This window comes from Anopheles ziemanni, chromosome 2 (genome assembly GCF_943734765.1).
Source record: "Anopheles ziemanni chromosome 2, idAnoZiCoDA_A2_x.2, whole genome shotgun sequence".
Lineage (NCBI taxonomy): Eukaryota > Metazoa > Arthropoda > Insecta > Diptera > Culicidae > Anopheles > Anopheles ziemanni.
In genome coordinates, this window is record NC_080705.1 from 22,067,738 (window position 1) to 22,086,506 (window position 18,769).

At 45.4% G+C, this 18,769-nt stretch overlaps 1 protein-coding gene across 1 annotated transcript in view; it reads right to left on the bottom strand.

The window, feature by feature from the left end:
- Positions 1–18,769, bottom strand: part of LOC131293177 (T-box protein H15-like) — a 44,270-nt gene that overhangs the window by 25,206 nt on the left and 295 nt on the right. Inside the window, exons 2-3 of the mRNA XM_058321256.1 lie at positions 13,085–13,275; positions 12,878–13,008 (exon numbers count right to left, since the gene is read on the bottom strand). Of these exons, the coding sequence (XP_058177239.1) occupies positions 12,878–13,008; positions 13,085–13,275 (322 nt within the window). The remainder of the gene's footprint in view (positions 1–12,877; positions 13,009–13,084; positions 13,276–18,769) is intronic.

Genomic DNA, 18,769 nt, shown 5'->3' on the forward strand with positions numbered 1-18,769 from the left:
CCCAGTGTTCATTCCTGTTGTGAAGTTTTTACATTCTTAAAGCCTTGCAGTCTCCACAAAAAAAATCTTCTAGAAGTATTATCATCGCCCAAGCTGTTGATGGATTTACCACGTAGAACTACCTCACGCTCGGTGACCACCATCGTTGACACCGAAGGAAGGCAATCCGTCCGGAAGGCGCGGAAGTTTCGAGGGAAAAAAAACGAGAGATTCTTTGAAATTATATTATTATCCCGCTAATGATCGAAATGTCTTAACCGCTCCTTCGCCAGCGTGATGAGCTTTCCTCCCCTCCGCCTGTTCCGGGTAGCGGAAATTGATGATAATAAAGTGGCCACACCGCACCATCGCGCCCAGGGTAACGCCTTTTCTAACACTTTCCTCAACGGTGGGAAGTCTTCCAAAACCCGTACCCGAAAAAGTACTAATCACTATTTTCGACACAACACTCCGATTCTTGGACCGGCGAGAACTTGGACCTGCCCGGCGGCGGTTTCGGTTATGTCCGGACGGTGGTTGTTTTTTGTTGTTGTTGTTGTTTTTGTTTTGTTTTTGAGTGATGGCCCTCGGGGTTCCGGGAACACCCTGATTGGCGTCGATACCGCGCCGCCTGTCAGTCATCACCATTTGAACCGAATCGTCGAGAATATCGGTTCGGGTGCCTTGCTCCTAAACGAACCGTTCATCCATCCGCGCACTGCAAAGAAAACGTCGTCGAGGTGAACGAGGATTGGGTGAGGAGAGCGAAAAAAAAATGAGTGAAACCCATAATTTCGGGGCCTCTAATTTTAGCAAATTTTTCAAAACACTCTGGAAGTGTGAGACAAAATCGAATCCGGATCGGTGGTCCATCGGGGATCGGCTTCCTGACATCTCCCAAACCAATCCTCTCGTGCTCGTCCGATGCTCGTCCACCCCTTGGGAGGGGGGTGCCCGTGGGTGGCCGTATCTGTCTTTCAACACTTGTTGGCACGGAAACGTCGCAGCGAACCCCAAGAAGCCCACATCCCTCCGTGATGGGCAAAACCCGAACAAGCGTGATAAATACGAGTACATTTGTTCGACTCTTTCATGCAACTTTTCATATTTGTTTATTGCGTCCGTTTTTCCTCTCGAGAACCTTAGGGTCGGGCTCTCGGACTCTGTGGACAATGCGTGCCACAACGGAAACCCGAAGGTGACAATATTTATCCCTCCGGGACACTGGACCCGCAGCCTGGGGGGGCCCCACCGGTTTCGATCCTGCTGCGCACGCCCAAGGTGTTTGCGGTGGTGGCCATAAAAATGCAGCTACAAATGGCCGCTCGTTGTCGTTTCCTTTCTTCGCTCGGTGTGTCATATTTTCCCTTCCACTCCCTTCTCCATTACCCCGGGGGTATTTTGCCTTCCACAAAAAGGGTACCCAAGGCGGGACTCGGTGTGTGTCTTTCCTTTCGATTTTCAAACCCCGCGGGATTGTAAACCGCCCGGGATTTGTGAAGGTGGAACGAAATTAAAATTCCAAACAAATAATTAATTGAAAAAATCCCGAAAACGCAGGATAATACGATTACACACACACACAAACAAGCCCGCAACTACTGAGAAAAGGCGGTAGTGAGCAGCATCGTCTTCGCATTTGTCCCATCGATTCGTTACGCAGTTCAGGGTGATATCATCCGTTTCCGAACGCCCTAGAGGTGGCCGCTGGTTATGTTTTATTAATTTTTTTACCTCAACTAGTTTATATTAATGTTAATTTATATTTAAGAAATGCTTTTAAATTTTCCATTCAATGTTAGAATAAAATGAAAAATTTGCTCGAACTCTCGGAGACTCCTTGGAACGACTTCTCGAAACCTCTCATCCCTTCTTCACGTTATTCCAAAAACGGCAACTGCCAGCGAAAAGAACCTCAATGAGAACCTTAACACACGAGAAAAAGACCTTCCACCAATGTGTCCATGCGTCCCAACACACTGGACGCCACAGTTCCAGTGCGCGCGATGAAGCGTAACAAATGAGCATCGTTATTCTTATATTTGTGTACCTATATTGAAACGTCAAAATAGTCATTATTCTTACGCGAGAGCGGACCCATCGACGCTGGGATCGGGTCCCTCCGTGCTGGCTACGAACTTTGCCAAGTTCTGGCCTCTCCGGCTCGGAAGCGTACCGGAATCCTTCTCAGCGAAAGGCCCGGAACGCCCGGGGAAGGATTTAAGTAGATGTTTATTTATGATGAGAATAAACCTCGCCACTCGCGCTGGTGATTAATCTTCGGTGCCTTCGGTGGCCTGTCGTGTGCGTATGGTAACCCTTTGCTTTCCCCCCCCAAAAAAAGAAAAGACCCTTTCGGGGTGGTATTTTGTGAGCTTGTGAATTTGTCTTTTTGTTTCCTTTCTTCCCGCTCCGGCTTCCGCTGATTGCGATTTTCCGTTCGATGAAGCGCGTGCTACTAGAAATTCGAGGTATGGAAACTCAAAGAACAAATAAACGTTGTTCCATTAACTCTACGACCAATGTTCCGAAATGTTTTCACGAACTGCCTTGGTGCCTTGGAGTTCCCGAAATGACTTAATTTGACCTCGGGTGCTCAAAAACCAGCACGCGTGCCCTCGTCAGATTGACACCGAATCAACCGGAATCAACCCGTCCCGTCTTCGTCGTCGGTGGTCCGAGAACCCGAACCCACCGGCTCGGCTAAAGTGTCTTGGAAAATTCGCCACCAACCTTGCGGTGGTCTTCGGAACCGCCGGGCGAAAGTGAAGCCAGTGAAGCCATTACCGCGTGGCCCGCATTTGAGTGAATACCTGCTAATGATCGATTCGCATGTCGTTGGGAAATTTTCATATGCACCCGGGCTAGGCCTTCCCTTCGCTTTTCCTCGCCCACCGTTCCTCCCTGTCGCTGGCCTAAAATCTAAATTACCTGGCAATTGTGGGCAACGGGTGAAAAAAGAAAACTTTGTCAACTGCCATTCCGGTGATGGCTGTGAGTTTGTAACGTTCCCATTCCTTGCGCTCATAATTTTCCACCACATTTCATTTCTTGTCACTTCGGCCACCCCACGCATCTGGTTGGGGTAGGGGTGCCGGAAAGGGGGAAATCTACATACCAAAGGGGTGGGGTGACTTGAAAAAAATAAAAGCGCATTTGCGATGAAAAGGACCATTTGTGTCCAAGGGCCAGGGAAAGCGCGGCCACGAGAGGGGTGGTGTTGAATTTTCGTAATTTATTTGCCCGTGGACGCGTTGACGGCATAAGGAAACGGAAGGAAAGTGAACGACTGGCAAAAAACAGGGAGGTAATGGCGAGCGTGGCAACTTTTCTTTTTGCCGCTGACAATTCTATCCCACCGAAAGGTGATTATGTGCGATAAATAACGATAATGCTCTAATTGCGACCGGGTGGTGTAATGTCGGCCGTTGGAGGTGGTGAAAATGACATTGTTTTCATGGCCATGTCCGGTGAAGGGGTAAGTAAAAGTGTCGAAGATGCAACCATGTTGCCAGTTTTTGAAACCAGTTTGTTAGCAATTGGTTAGGATTTATGTATCAAAGAAGTTTATTTAAATTTATCTACTCTGTTCTCTGCCATTTTATGTTGTTGATGCAACGCAATTAAAAAGCATTTCAATAATGGTAATTAAACACTCATTAAGGCAAACGCCGATCAACTCCTTAATCGTGTAAATTATTCTCGACCACCTTGAGATCCTATCGGCTTGTTGCCGCAGCAACAACAAAATGCCAGCTGCATGCCTCAGTTGTCAACCGGTTGCGCAGCGGTATTCTATCGCCGATCGTCGTCGAAGACCTCCTGCCGTGCAGAAAAGAATGTTGCCTATTGCATAGTTACCCGTGTCGGGTTGGACCCCGGGATCAACGGGAGTCCCACCAACCCCGGGGTTACAACCAACCATCACCACAGAACGGTAAGTGGCAGGTTCGGGAACCACCAGCCCCGGGGTGGATCTCTTGCACGACAAACCGACCACCATTGTCAGCCCGGGAAAACTGAGCCATTACTTCGGCCGGACGCTTTGCACGCTGACACGCTGCATGGACACGTTGACAACCGGGTCGTAATTTATGACGAACAGGTTCCCTTCTTAATCCTCGCCCGTAGATTCTCGGCGTTTGAGGTTGGAGGTGGAGCGCTAGTATGCGTTCGATCGTTACTCGATCAACACTTTGTCAACACTCGTTCGGAAGACGATTTTTCTTCGACAAAAGTCTACGGCCAGCGGAAGGTATCACCTTTCATCGATGGGTGAACGATCAGTCCTCCAACCTGGCCACACATTAGAAAACACAAGCTCGAATCGACCATCGACAACGACGACGACGAGGGCGATCACTTCGGGAAGATATGGAAAATTAATGAATTTACAAATTAATCAGATAATGAGCGCGTTTCAGGTGACTAAAATCCTCACATTAAAAGAAAAGGAGCGTAAATAAAAAACAGCACCCAAACAAATGTACGAAACAAGATGCCAACAAATCGTTGCCACCTCTGGACGACGACGACGACAACGGGGAACCGAAGAGAAGAGCGATCGATGGCATGAGGCGATCGACAGTGTGGTCACTGAATTTGCATAATTTATGTTTGTTTCGTTGGCGAAGCTTAAGCCGGCCCGACGGCTAGACAGCGGACGTTTGGAAAGCGGAGCGTTGCCGGACGAGGTTCGGGAAACGGGAGGCATTCCGATGATCTCCGGTTTCGGTGGGTGACACTAACGATTAGGCGTTTAGATTCTTCACACTCTCATCGACAGCTTATTGGAAACGATTATCCAACCGTCGTGAGCGTCCGATTCGAATGGGAGGGCATGAGGGAATGTTTTGGATTGGTGATGTTTTACAGAAGGCAGGGCTAGCGAACCCCGCATTTGGAAGGAATGACATATTGAAGTTCTCATGAGTTGGATAGACGAGAACAGTTCTTTAACGAGCTCTACACTGCAGCGCGATAGATAATGTCAGGAATGGAAACAGCGAAACTGTCGCCAAACGCGATCTCGCGTTAGTTCTTGTCAAATGTTATATTCGAAACGTAAACAAACTCACAGTAGAACAAAACGTAAACAAACCGAAAAATTAACTATAACAAAATGAGCAATATTCACCACGAAACATCAGACTTTATGTTTCACTACTTATTTCTACTCTTCACGAATGTTATTCAGTTATAAAATTCCATTTTGATTGATATTTTTACCAACGTTTTTTCTGTCACCGAAACGTAAACAAACTGTACTTCAACAAGGATGAGATGACGGAAAATATACACCTCGTATGGTGGAGCAAAATATCGTCTTTGTCAGTTTTAGTTTGTTTTCTCAGTGAATTTTAAATGTGTAAGCGGCAAACTCACCCACGGTGCATAAAAAACGTTACTAAACTAATTTCAATCATTGCAATGGTAAATCAGCAAAACTTTTGGGCCAAGTTTGCGCCGCAATGTCATGTATATTTCCCAATATTATCCTACCTCTGTCGTGCTTTGCTGGCGTGATTGTTCTGCAGAAACTGGGCTACTTTTGAAGTGGGACGTCGGGCTGCAATGTAGAGCTCATGTTAGGAGAAACTTAGGTTTGACTTGAATCATTCCAGTGTTTTTGCTCCCCTCGAAATATCATTCTTGGATATTTTAAAGGTGATCAGTTCGACACCACTGGCCCAGAATCATTACGCACGTTATCCTGTTGTTTCGGAAGGGCCCATAAGCCAACACCGATGGCACACCGGTAATTGATGATAGGCCAGCCCTTCGGTTCACTCGGCTCAGAATTGATCTGGCCGAGCTTAAGCTGAGCTTAACCTCCCGGTTCCGAACAAAAATCCCCCTTTGGGCTTCGGTTCACCCATGGCAGGTCGACGCCGCCCCGGACAAAAAGGGTGTTAATTAAGCTGTCTTCGGCTGGAAAGAAGATTGATGTGTGGCCAGTGTGTTGGCGTGCCATCATAGGGAAAAGGTTTGTGCGAGTAGAACTCGCACTCCGGAGACCTTGAGCTTTCGAGTTCGAGGAAGCCTTTGATGTGCTCTGAAGCGAACGTATCCTTTGCCGGAGTTCAAACTGCTCCAATGCGCTCCAAACACTGCACACGTAAGTCTTGCGCGGTAATGACCGTGCAGGACTTTACCAGGAATTAGCCACAATCAAGGCCCCGGGTGACTTAAAGGAAAAAGAAAAAGGTAACATCACACCACAAATGCACCTCCACGGGCCAATAAAGCGATAAACCGAAACAGTAATGTCTCCGGCCGATGTTAGGATGCATCGGATCAGACAGATCACAAACGGATCCCTCGTGTCGACGGATCGCGCCGTAAAACGACCTCACCCGGGAGTCGCTCGTAAAGCTGGCAACGGCTTTAGCTCCCCCACTAAATCCGTCTCTTCAAATTGGCTTTCAACGCGCGCCTTGATGCACCCTGACGATGGTTGAGGCAATCCGATCGGTTATGGGAGCACGATCGCCTTTCCGATGTGTCGCGTTATAAAAATGATCAGTATATTTATTCACGGTGAAGGTGAAGCGAACGAACCTCCGCTTTCTTTGGCGAACTTCTGTTTTATGATCGAAGATTTGCGGGGTTCGTTTTCTGCCCCATCTTTCTCGTGGTAGTTTTGCCATCGCTCGCTCTGTTGTGCGATTTTCGGGGTGCAATTTCAGGGACACGAACACGAACACGTCGGTGGTGTGCTTAGCCTTTTATACCACGCACAAAAACTACCCTCATCAGACGTCATATAGTGCAGGCGGGGGAAAAAAACGCGAAGAAAAGGCCTCTCGTAAACTCAATAAGCCTACTGCAATTGAATTAATTTACGATCGATACCAAAAAGAACGGAGCACGCAGCATCTTGGGGCGGCGGGAGGCACAACCGGACCGAAGGTTAGGCTCCAGCTCGAAATGGCTTCATTTGGAGGCTAATGTCTGTCTTTTCTCCTGCTGATATGTCCTGCTCCGATGCCCTCCCCGTTCCAATTCCAACCCTCCCGAGAGGACTCTAATCTAGGAGGCTGCAAAATAATCAGCTAAATACGCTCGTTCGGCCGAGGTTTCCCGGTGCCCGAAATTGCATTCGCGGCGCCACCCAACGCGCTCCTGCAAAATCCTCGATCGCGCGGCTCGGGCTTTTTTCGATCGGTTTGGCAGCTGCTCATTTTATGGCACAACAATTCAATCAGCATAATTTTTCCGGCTTTCGGGTGCGCCGTACGACCGCCGAATCGGGGGGGAAAGTTGTCTGAAATCGAACCCTCCAACACCGGATTCGTGCTTTGGAGGCTTGGGAATTCTCACCGTCTCTGTTTGTCAGTCTCCTTCTCTCTTTCCTTCCTACGAACATCGTTGCCCGCGGACCATGTCGTCAGCCAGGGCTACATTCGCGGCTCGTGGATTCATTTCGGCGACAGTAAACTAATCTCAATTAATTAAACCACGATAAAACGCGCACCTCCGAATCTCCGGAGGAATACGCCCCGGGGTGGGGGATAGGAAAACAGGGCAAGAAAGGTGTCGAGGGAACCATCGGGAAACATGGTCAAACGGCGTATGTTTTATGTATGAGTGCCCGTTGTGACGGTTGTGGAAACTATATCCCAAACGTGGGCTCGGGTTTGCTAGAATCGACAAGACAACGAACGGGAGCTCCCCTTGCTCCGGTAGGGTGACTCCAGCACCAACACTAAGGCACACACACACACTCGCACACGCTGTAGATAATGGCCACTTGGAGCCACGTCCCACGGGCCATAAATCAAGCGCCTCGAGATTCGTTATGCGCGCATTTTCGGCCAAACAGCTGCCCATTTTCGCGGTGGGTTTCCCGAGCCGCAGCCGAAATTTCGAACGCCGTGGACGGCCGTCGGATGGAGCACGGTTCGCGCTGGGACTCGTAAAAAACCAACCGATTCCAACCGACGATACGATAGTGCGATCACCTGGTTTTCTAGGGCCTGGCATAGTTTTGGTTCGTCGTTTATCGTAACCGTATCGATGGTTTCCGGACGACACACGCATTCCCGGGTGACGCACGACCGCGATTGATTATCTCCTGTGTATAAGATTTCAATTTGATGAAAGACCCGGCTGGCGCTGAATTACAGGCGTTGCCAGCCAACTTTGCCTAGAAAACGGGTGATTTTGTCTCTAACGCACTTTGTTTTGAAATAACTCATCAACTGTTGTCTCTAATTTATCTGACTTTGTCTCTAACAGGAAAACAGGGGGGGGGGGTTTATCTCAAGCCAAAACCCAGTGAATAAACAAAGTAATGGTGGTTATGGTATATTGTACAACTCCAAGAACAACAAACACATTATTTTGGATGCTTTAAAGTTATTCTTACGTATTTTTGAATGATTTTCCGTATAATTTTTGTATGTGCATGCGTACGTAAATAGGTAGGCAGCATCGTGATATTTAACTCGGTGGCTTAAACGTACCAGCTTAGATCAACCAGAGTCACTTAACAGATAAGAGAATGCGTTTATCCCACTGAGTTAAACATCACAATGCTGCCTTCTGTGTTAACATACGTATGTGTGCAAATATTTTTGGTTTTTGGAGTTTTAAAATATAGCATAACCACAATTACAGGCTGGCCTCGGTTTTTGTCACCAAACGGGACTTTGACAGCGACGAAAACCGAGGCTAGCAGACTAAAGTTTGACGTTTATAATACCTACTCAAGACTTCGCAGATGCAGAACAAACATTACTTATGTACATTCGTCTCGTCTGAATTTTCAGTGGTTGATATGAAGGTGTTCTTCAAACTATAACAAAGTTTGTATGTTTTATCATCAAATCAATGACCACCAATCGTTTTATGTTCTGTTTTACTTCTTTGGTTTCCATGCCGTGTAGGTTTACAATAATACATTCAGTGCTTCAATTGAAATAGATTTCTGATTGAACAAAGTAGTCTGAAGCAAAAAACCTGCACCTCTCGTTTATGAATCCATGTTCGGGTCTTTTCCTGTACTTTGTTTATTTCCTGTTTTCGGCTGGAGACAAATCCAGATGGGCTAGAAACAAAGTCAGATGAGTTACAGACAGAATTCCTTGAGCTATTTCAATCATCGGTAGGTTAGAGCTTAACATAGGTGCCAAAGCCTGTATTGAGCGTGGTTTCGTTAATCTGGGATAGGATGGTTGATGTTTTGGGTGAATTAAAAATCAGTTAAAAGTGGTAGCAAATTATTTTAAAACTTTGCTTCAGTAAAACCATCCCATTCTCATCAAACTCAACACAAGTAGTTCCGGGTAACACTTATTTTATGAAATCCCTTTGATTGAATGGTGTGATGTAACAATAAAAACGCACCCGTTTAACGATGATTGAAAACACGCTGGAAACAATTGATTTATCTTCTGTCGAATCACGCGTCAAACGCACGCACCGTAATCAACTAAGTGAAAAGTGAGAAAAATCATCCGATCGTAATCGAGTGAGCTGATTGGGACGACAAAAACAAAACCCGTCCGATCCTCCCGAGCCCAAGACCTAGGAGGCCAGCTCAGGCAAGCCTCCTTAACTAATTTCGTCAAGCCCCGAATACCCCTCGATCGCGCAGCGAGTCGGGCATTGATTTTAATTCTTGTTAAGGCAATAAATTATTCGATAAAACCTAATCCCCGAGCGATCGAGCGCGCCGATCGTTTGCACCCCCCGGGGGTCGGGGCGGAGGGAGTGCTGTTTTCACGAGGTCCTTATCTACCCGGAACAACATGTGCGTTTCGATCCCGGCCCGGGTTCCCGGCTGGTGAATGGACAAATCGTGGAAGGAGCGATTTGTTTTTCATTTCAAACTCCACAACTCCTTTCCGGTGGAACGGTTGTTTAATTAAATTTAAATTTACTACCGGCTCAATAAAAATCCGTGAAGCTTATCAGCAATTTAAGGTGACAAACCTTTGGTGTTGTTTTCATTTGCGCCCGTCGCTGCGGCCGGAGGTTGGTTTTCTTTGGCGACACGCGGGCGCGTTATAAATGTAATCTTATTAATTTTTTATTGTACCTCACCCCAACGCACAACGCAATCGTGGGTTGCAGCGACGGAAAAGCTTCCCGTAAAAAGTAAGGGGGGTTTGGAGGCATAAGGGAAAAAGAAAACAATCAAAGCTGCACAACAGGACCACAACAGGGCGCGAAGGTACGTAAATTAAAATCCCCAAGGCTTTCGGAAACGGAGCGTTCGCTCGTTCGTTCGTTCGGGCGCGTCGATTATAAACACCTTTTGCCTAATTAAGGAGCCAATCCTAAAAGTGCACCGCGGGTGGCTTCAACGTACGTCCGGCTGCTGGTTGAGCCTTCAGCAGCCAATGAGTGCCTTACACACCTTTGTTTGTGGCGTTGTTTGTGGGTATTTTTCTATATCGTTTGCATGGTGAACACAAGACTAAGGCTCGATCTATTTTTTTATAACTTCCCTTACAGTTTGAATGTTTCTTTGGTGCGGCCAACGTTAACATGTTGACAACGCTGGGAATGCCACCGGATGGGAATCGTTTATTTTTTCACTGACACCTAGACTCATGTAAAATGCACACGCCTCAAGACGATGCTTTTCCGTGCCCGACTTTCATTTTTCATTATTAAAACAATCGGTTTGGCAAAGGAATGTAACACCAACAGCCAATAAAAGCGCGGGTCAAAAGACTCACTGTAATCAACTCTACCTGCAACACCTTCGGTTGGCAGTTTAATTGCGATCGGTTACACGCCAGCGCGTCCATTACCCGTAAGGTAAACGGACACCTTTCAGTGTTTGGAGTGTAAATTGAAAAAGGACGATTTGAGCCTCTAAGGACCGTTCGTTTTTCCAAGACATTAGGGCAATTTTCACGCTTGTTCATTCATTCTCATTAAACATTAATGTGATTCAAATCGAGCAGTCAATCATTGAGGGTGAAGAACAACCATCACCTTTAGGTTCCTTGTAGGTAACTTGTGCTCTGGAGTTTCCCAGAATATTTATTAAAACGTCAGAAAACTACAGAAAAATTAGTTAGATATTGAAATGATTTCATTTTTAACGATCTTTTACTTTTTCCTGGAATTGTAGGAAACTCTCATATTTTTTTCCACTTTTTCAAGCGTGATTGTCATCCATTTTACATTGTCCCTTCTCGAAAGGACATTCTCTTGTTTACTAAACGTCCACCCGATGGAAACATTGTTGAAGTGATATAAAACCAACGGGGAAACTCTTCCCTCGCGAGTAAAAAGGAAAAACCACGAAGTGCAATTGAAGGAAACCGACATGTCGGCTCGATGAAGAATGATCTGTTTTCATGTCGGTGTAGGAGGAGTCAGTACGAGTTTCTATTCCCCCCAGCTTTTCTCCTAGCAGCGAGCTAAAACGGGGATTTTTTGAGTAATTTAAACTGACAAACGACATATTGGATTGAGTTGGAACTGTGGAAAAATTTAAAGGGGCCTTAGGGTGAAAACCCCCAAAAAAGGAAACACGAAAACCAAACAAAACAAAAACACCAACCTCCAGCCACATGCGATGGCTTGTTTGTGCCGATTGTCCTGCTCGAAGTAACGTTGGACGAAACGGTATGGCTCCAGTTGACACGGGCCCATCCTTTAGCCGGGCAAACGTTTTCGTCAGACCCAGAAGCGACCACTTGCATTGGCTCTAGGTTTTAGGCTGTTTGCAGGAAGTCCCTCTGCGTTGGTTTTTCCATCGTGTCGCATTCTCTTCCAGGACTAAATTGTAACACTAAGAAGCGCTCCCATCTACGAGCGGCTAGTGGGAATGTTTTCCACCGGCCCATGCTGCGCTTTCCATTCGAACATTCGTGCGAGAATGAAGCTAAATCATTCCATGCCAAACGAATGCAACGAAACCGGCGTCATCGTCACAAGCCGTGAGAGAGTGCCACGTGTTACTGCCATTTCCCAGGACCCAATCGAGCCGTTTTGCGCCACGGACGGCAGCAAAAACAAACCCAATGAAAATGTCCGACTCCAGCGGCAAAGTAATTGAAAATCAAACTGAAAAACAAGGCATTAAATTTTCAAATTGAAAACAAATTACCACCCTTGAAACTGGGACGCCATCGCGTTTTGGTAGGAAGTTTGTTTTTATATAAGAAGGGATATCAATCCCTTTAAAAAGGTTCCCTCTGGAAGCCATTTACATCTTCATATTGTAGAGCTTTCAATTTGGAATTTGTTGCCAGACCTTTTTAATTTACTATCTAGCCAAGTATCTTGAAAAGTCTCATATCACTGTTGTTGGTTTGTATTGATAGTTCCCATGCAAAGTTTTTACAGTTTACAGACATTTTTCACCGAAAGAAAACTTGAAACATGAGTACTCTAAGTATGAGTGATTAACACATTTATATAAATGTAACTGAAGAATTATTCAAAACGATTTGATAATGACTGTAATACACTGTCTGTTGATTCTTAATTTTTGAACAAAATAAACCATCTATGACGCGAGAATTAAGATGTCTTGAGAATGTATGCAGCTAATTCCACTCCTCATAATCATGCCTAATGACCAATTCAACGTTCCGACTCCTTCAAGTATTCTTTTCACTTCCCGATCGCCCCACGCTTCCTATTTTGCTTTCTCGACCGGAAAAACAGTCAAAAGTGCAGTTTCTTCCCCTAATTCCCGCTGGCTGTCGAAGGATTCGTGAAGGAAACGTAGGAAAGGAAAGGTGGACGGATGATTTATTGACCCTAATCCCACCCGGAAAATGACGCCTAATTCCGACACTTTCCCGACCGCACCCTGATAATGATCGTTTGATAGAGATGTTCCCGTTTCCGTCATACGAACTCGCGAGCACACACACGCTTGTGTGTGGCCACCTATACGAAGGCAAAGGAAGACGTCACTTACCGGCCCGTCTTGGTGATGATCATTTCCGTGCCGAGCTCGTTGAACTTGTCCCAGAGCTCCTTCGTCTCCAGATGACACTGCACCGGTCGAAGGTCGTCGGAATTGCAGGATCCAACGATCGTAGGCCGTTTCTGGTTGGATTGAGATTGTGGAGTGTCGGGTAAGGCATTAAGGGAGGGAAGGGCAACCCCGGAGATGGATCCTTACCTGCGCCGGTTCCGGTGAAAGCCGCTCCTCGTCCGACACGGAGACACTGTTCGGGGTTTCGGTTGCCCGCGAGTGGGTCACACGGCCACTGTCGGAGGATTTCGGTTCCTCCGAGTCACTGCACTCCTCCACGTCCACGTCCACCTCGTCGTCCGCCTCCGAGAGCCGGTCGGAGGATGAGTTTTGGGAACCTGAAAGATAAATCGAAACCCAAGCAAACGTATATTGTACTTTAATAAATGGCCTTGTCTTTGTTACATTCGCTGTGCAATTTATTATTCCTTTTCAAAGTGATTGTGCTTTCCCCCAAGCCCCTGCTTCCGGTGAGCCCAACCCCGTATCATCGCCATCCCCGGTGAGAAGTACCATGTTTCAGCTAATTAAATATTCCATTAACACCGCGATTACCGCTTGTTTAATAAATCAAACATTAATACGCATAAATTAATTCCGATTACGTTGCAAATATATAAATAAAGAACGCCACTCCCTCACATACTCGCACACAGACACAGACACACACACCCTCGGGAGTAAGGGTGCATCCAATGCTAGTCCCCAAACACAAACCAAGGGAATGGAAATATGGAATACATTAAATTAGGCGTGAAACAATAAAAAACAAAATACGCACCACAACACGATGGTGGCTTTCAGCTTCGTGCTTTGGTAGGTGGAATAATGGGGGAGGGGGAAGGGGAGGAGATCAGATGCTTTCGTTGTTGTATTTGTTATCCTGTACTTTTTCCTCCCCCTCCCCCTCCCCTCCCGGTTTTCATTCTTTCCATCCCAACCGGCGAACAATAGAGACATTTAGCAACCATTTCGGATGGAACCGTTGGAAATCATAAATACGTGAATAAAAATCAACGTGAGCCACAACGAGACAGCGACGCCATTTAACAACGCCAAACAAACCGTTCGCCCCATGGCGGTGGAAGGGTGCGAAGAAATATTCATGACCGAAACGGACAAGCAATTGCGGTGCGCCTGGACAGCATGTTTATGCAAACTGGCTGAGGCTGGATTTAATTTTCTCGGCAATGGCGCTCGGGTTGAGCCGTGTCATCTCCTAATTGGAGCAATGATCGTGTTGTGTAATTCTTGATGATTATTTTCGTTGCTTTATGGAAGGCAACTACAAGCTTCGTGTAGGTGTTCCCCGCCTTTGGCTCAACACGAACTCACCAGTTCTTGGACTTTGTTTCGCGGGGAAGGTTTTTCTTTTTTCCTCCATTTTTCATCGCTCGTCAGCTTCACCCGGTTCGAAATTATTCGCCAACATTTCGTTTTATTGAAACCAATTGTGCAATCCATAAAAGCCAATCAGGTGTAAATGGGCGTCGATGGGTGAAAATTAATTCAATCGATCGGAGGTCCAGTTTCACTTTACCTTCGCAACGTGACTCCAACCTGGTTTATGACAACCGCGGGTTCGAACTTTCGTTTGTTACGCCACAGGTTACCGGAGGTGAACTCTCGCGAAGGAAAACATAAAGTTCGCCTGACGATCAACACATCCGGAACTGAACGCTTGTTCAATGGTCCACAGCCGGCTAATGGGGCACATTTTCCACCTTGAAAACGCCTCCGATCGATCGCAACTCACTTTTAATTGACATTTTGTTGCGGGAGGAAAGCCTTCACGAGCAAGGTAGTAAACTAGAGACTCAAATCGTTAAACGCAAACGGACGTACGCAAACATTGCAACACTTTGAGCCAACAAAACATCAACACTTTCGGTGGGAAATGGAAGCACCACGCAAATACGGGTTGCAAAATAATTGACTTCGAGTAAACGGGAGTTTGAGAAAATGACTGGGAACTCCCTCCAGAAAGGGGTTTGATTTTCGTAAATCCACAAAGTTTTTCAACACTTTATTACTCAACTTCGGCAACACAAGCCGTTCGGTCCCTCGAGTTTCCAAAACCCATTTGCCCGACGACCACCCCGACTCCACCTATATCGGGGTTAAACAGGACGCTTTCATCGACACAACTTTTTCCCTTACACCCTTCAGCATTTTTCTCGCCCCCGAAATCCGTTTCCGCTCAACCGTCAGCACGCATACGCAACAGCTCACGCACCTCACGCACGCACGAAAGAAGGAACTCTCTGTCAACGGGTTGGCCTCTAGCTTTGCCTCGGTGTGAGCTTCTCCCTTATGCGAACCCTTTACAGCCCGATGCGAGTGGGAGCCACAAACCGACTTCCGAGACTCCTGATAGGGAGCTGAGATTCGGAGGGCTGAAATGAGGTTTATCTTTTCTGTTTACCGCTCGCGTGAGGAATGGCTCTGTCGTACTTTTTCACCTCACAACCGAATGGATTTTTTTTCCCTCACGCACTCATTAGAAAGGGGGTTTATCGAAGCGATTGTGGCGGACGTCATCATCATCATCAACCGCCACCGCCATCACCATCATGGATGGATCATCTTCGCGTCTTTTGGAGCTGCGATGCTCCGATAATGCTAATGATGGGTACCGGGGTAAAGTGCGAACAGTTCGCACCAACACCGTCGAAATGGGCCCGTAACATGCACATGCCGACGAACAACTGACGCCGGAACCGGCACTGGAGTCGTGTTTATCTTTTCGATTTGAAGCGAACAGACCCGGAAATGGTACTGGACTCTCGGCGCTCAAGTAGATCATTGCGTAGGTAAACAGACGAGTGAAGTTGATCGGTTAGCAGGTGTGAAAAATAAAACTGTTACTGCAAACATAATCATATTTTATTCTGCTCCTCGCTGGCTGATGGGGATGGAGGAGGTCGAAATGAGAGAATCGTTGGATTGTACTAATTATTTACATAATCGGATTATAAAATAAGCTGACCCACTTTATTCGGTCTGCATGAAAGTTTTAGTAACATTTTCTTAAACTTTATTTATATATCACAATTTAAATAATGGTTTATTACCTGGTACTTTTAATTACATTGCTATTTTTCGGCACTTAAATCCATTTATATTGTAATGGCTGTATGATTGATAAAATTATACAGGTTTTTTAAAAGTCAAACCCAGTTTTGTATTATTTTAGCGAGGGGCGAACAGTTGTTAAAAGTGATGTCTTTTTAAGCAATTTGTAACCTCTTTCAAGTGATATAGAACTGAATATAATTGTTTTTAGATCAATTGCAAAGACATTTACGTTGGATAAAACTGTATTGGTTGCAACTATAATAATTACTGTTTGCTTTTAAAGCTAATAAATAAATAATCAAAACATTAGCTTAGTTAACACAAGGCGCAATTGACTAAAAATAAACGCGAAAATGTCGATTTTGCTGTCACTTTTTTCGTTTCGTGTAGACGTTGCTATTCGAAAGTCGTTGCAAATAGAAGCGCATTCAGTGTTGATTTGAGTATTTAAGTGTAAAAAAAACACCAGAGGGATAGTGTGTTCACCAAAATCTTATCAACAACCATTGTACATCATCACGAACAACTATTTTCCATCCACTCGAACTCTATATCAGGTGTGCAAATTTTTGCAAATCTATTTTTCACACGCCGACCTAAAAACACAACTGCGCACATTTTGACAGCTGTCTGACCAACTGACAGCATTTTATCGTTTGCAAAGGTTGTTAATATGCAACTAATGTGAAAAAATGAATTTTTCAAAAATAGATTGAACTTGTCAAAAAGTTGAATTTACAATGTTTCAAAGCAAAGCAATGAAGCTAGGCTTAAAAGTATTACAGATTTACCAGTATTTTAATGAAAACTATTTTTTCTATTTTAAATATTTCTTGAACAATTGCAATGCTGTGTTTTTGATACATGAGGTATGAGATGACTGCCGTTATGATACATTCTTTGTTGTAGCTCTCATAAACCGACAATGTTTCCTTAGCTCACCCGATCTTTCATGCTTCGGGGGGAGCGAGTAATAAAACCCCTCAAACACCAATCCCAATAAAGTGAACGGTAAACGCCAGGCCGGAGGACTCGCACCGGAATGGCACCAAACGGTCGCAAAAATTGGCCGCAAAACCTATCCGCAGCCCGTTTCATTTTCCATCGCTCCTGCTGAGTTCATTAGAGCCTTTCAGCTCCGAGCGCTTAGCTCCACCGAACACCCTTCGGCTCCCTCTCGAGGGCGCGTTGTCGAGGGGTGGCGTACGGGTGGGGCTCGGGTGGTCGCTGATTGCAGCCTGAATTATGACAGGCTACTGTCCGGTTGTTTGCATATCCTACCCCACCCCCCACCGACCACACCACACCCTGCCCACAGTCGTTCTCTTTCACTCTCACTCTGTCTCTCTCTCTCCTTTTCTCTCCTTTTGCGCGAACGCAACCAAAGGGTGCAAATTCCACACTCAACGGAATAAATCAATTTTAAATAGATTATCGGCTCGATTAAAACCAGGCTACCAGGTGGGTGGTCCCGAGACTGACGCAATTCAATTAAGTGTCCGCTCCAGCAGCATAAAGGTACACACACACAAACATTAAAAACCGGTGCGGCTTGGCGGCCACAACATGATTATGCAACGGTGGCTGTGCGAAATTCCCCAGTTGTTGCTGCTTTGGAGCCCCGTTTGGGGTGGACCCAACGCTAAAGCCGAACCTTCTGTCAACAGCGGGTGGCCCGGACGGGTGTCTACTACACAGTTGCACTTGGACCAAACTCGCTGTGGACGATCCCCAACGACGACGGCGACAAAATGCCAACCCGAACCCTGCGTTGATTGTTTGATGCAAATATTAAAACCAATCTACCCGAAACGCCTTTTTCGCGCACGGACGAATCAAATGTCCGGTGCAAGTGTTCTGCCCAAGTCTCCCACCGCTTCGCTGTGACTTAAGCCACACTAATTTAGCTGTAACACTGGCCGAGAGTGACGGGGTTTTCGCTTTGGGCCGGCAAATTGGTAATATGTCAAAAAGCGTACGTCAACGCCAATTAGTGCAGTGATAGCAATTATTTTCCGTGAGGCGTATAATTTGGATTTTTTTTCTCACAACCGATTTGGTTCAAGTGAGGTCTCTAGGGGTAAAAGCTAAAGTTTATCTCCTTGGCTAATGATTAAGAAAAGGGCACTTTTTGTCCCCGACTGCGTCAAGGTTGTTTTTTTATGATGAAAACATGTATACAGTAGATAGGCTCGAAAACAAAAAAAAACATGTATTATTGTTATAGTAAAACAAGAGATCTTATGAATGATTCATTTTCTAGTTAATATTTTTAATTGCAGTTTTGTGTCTACATTAAATTGATTTTGGGTTTTTATTTTTTATTTTCGGGGGTTTGGTGGAAGGAATGCTTTGGAAGGACCATGAAAATGTAAAAGATTCTAAAGAGTCATGGAAAACATATCGCCGGTTCTGTTTATTTTAAATCTTCAAAATTGTACCTTTTGAGCTATGTTTTTCATTGATTCAACTAAACATGCACGTGTCCTTTTACATTCGAGTAGCTAAGAATGGTTTCTTTTTTTATTTTAATTGTATAATATTATAGGCGAAATAGTTCCACCAAAGATATTATAATTATAATCTGTAATTTAAAAAACAATTACATGATTTTCCCTCGCTATATTTCTTAATCATAACCATTGTTAAGATAATGTAGATACATTAAGAAAGTTTATAAATAATTAGGAAAGTTTAACTGTAACGTGCAGAACTTAATTTTTCGATTAAAGCAATTCGGATTGTTCTCATTTG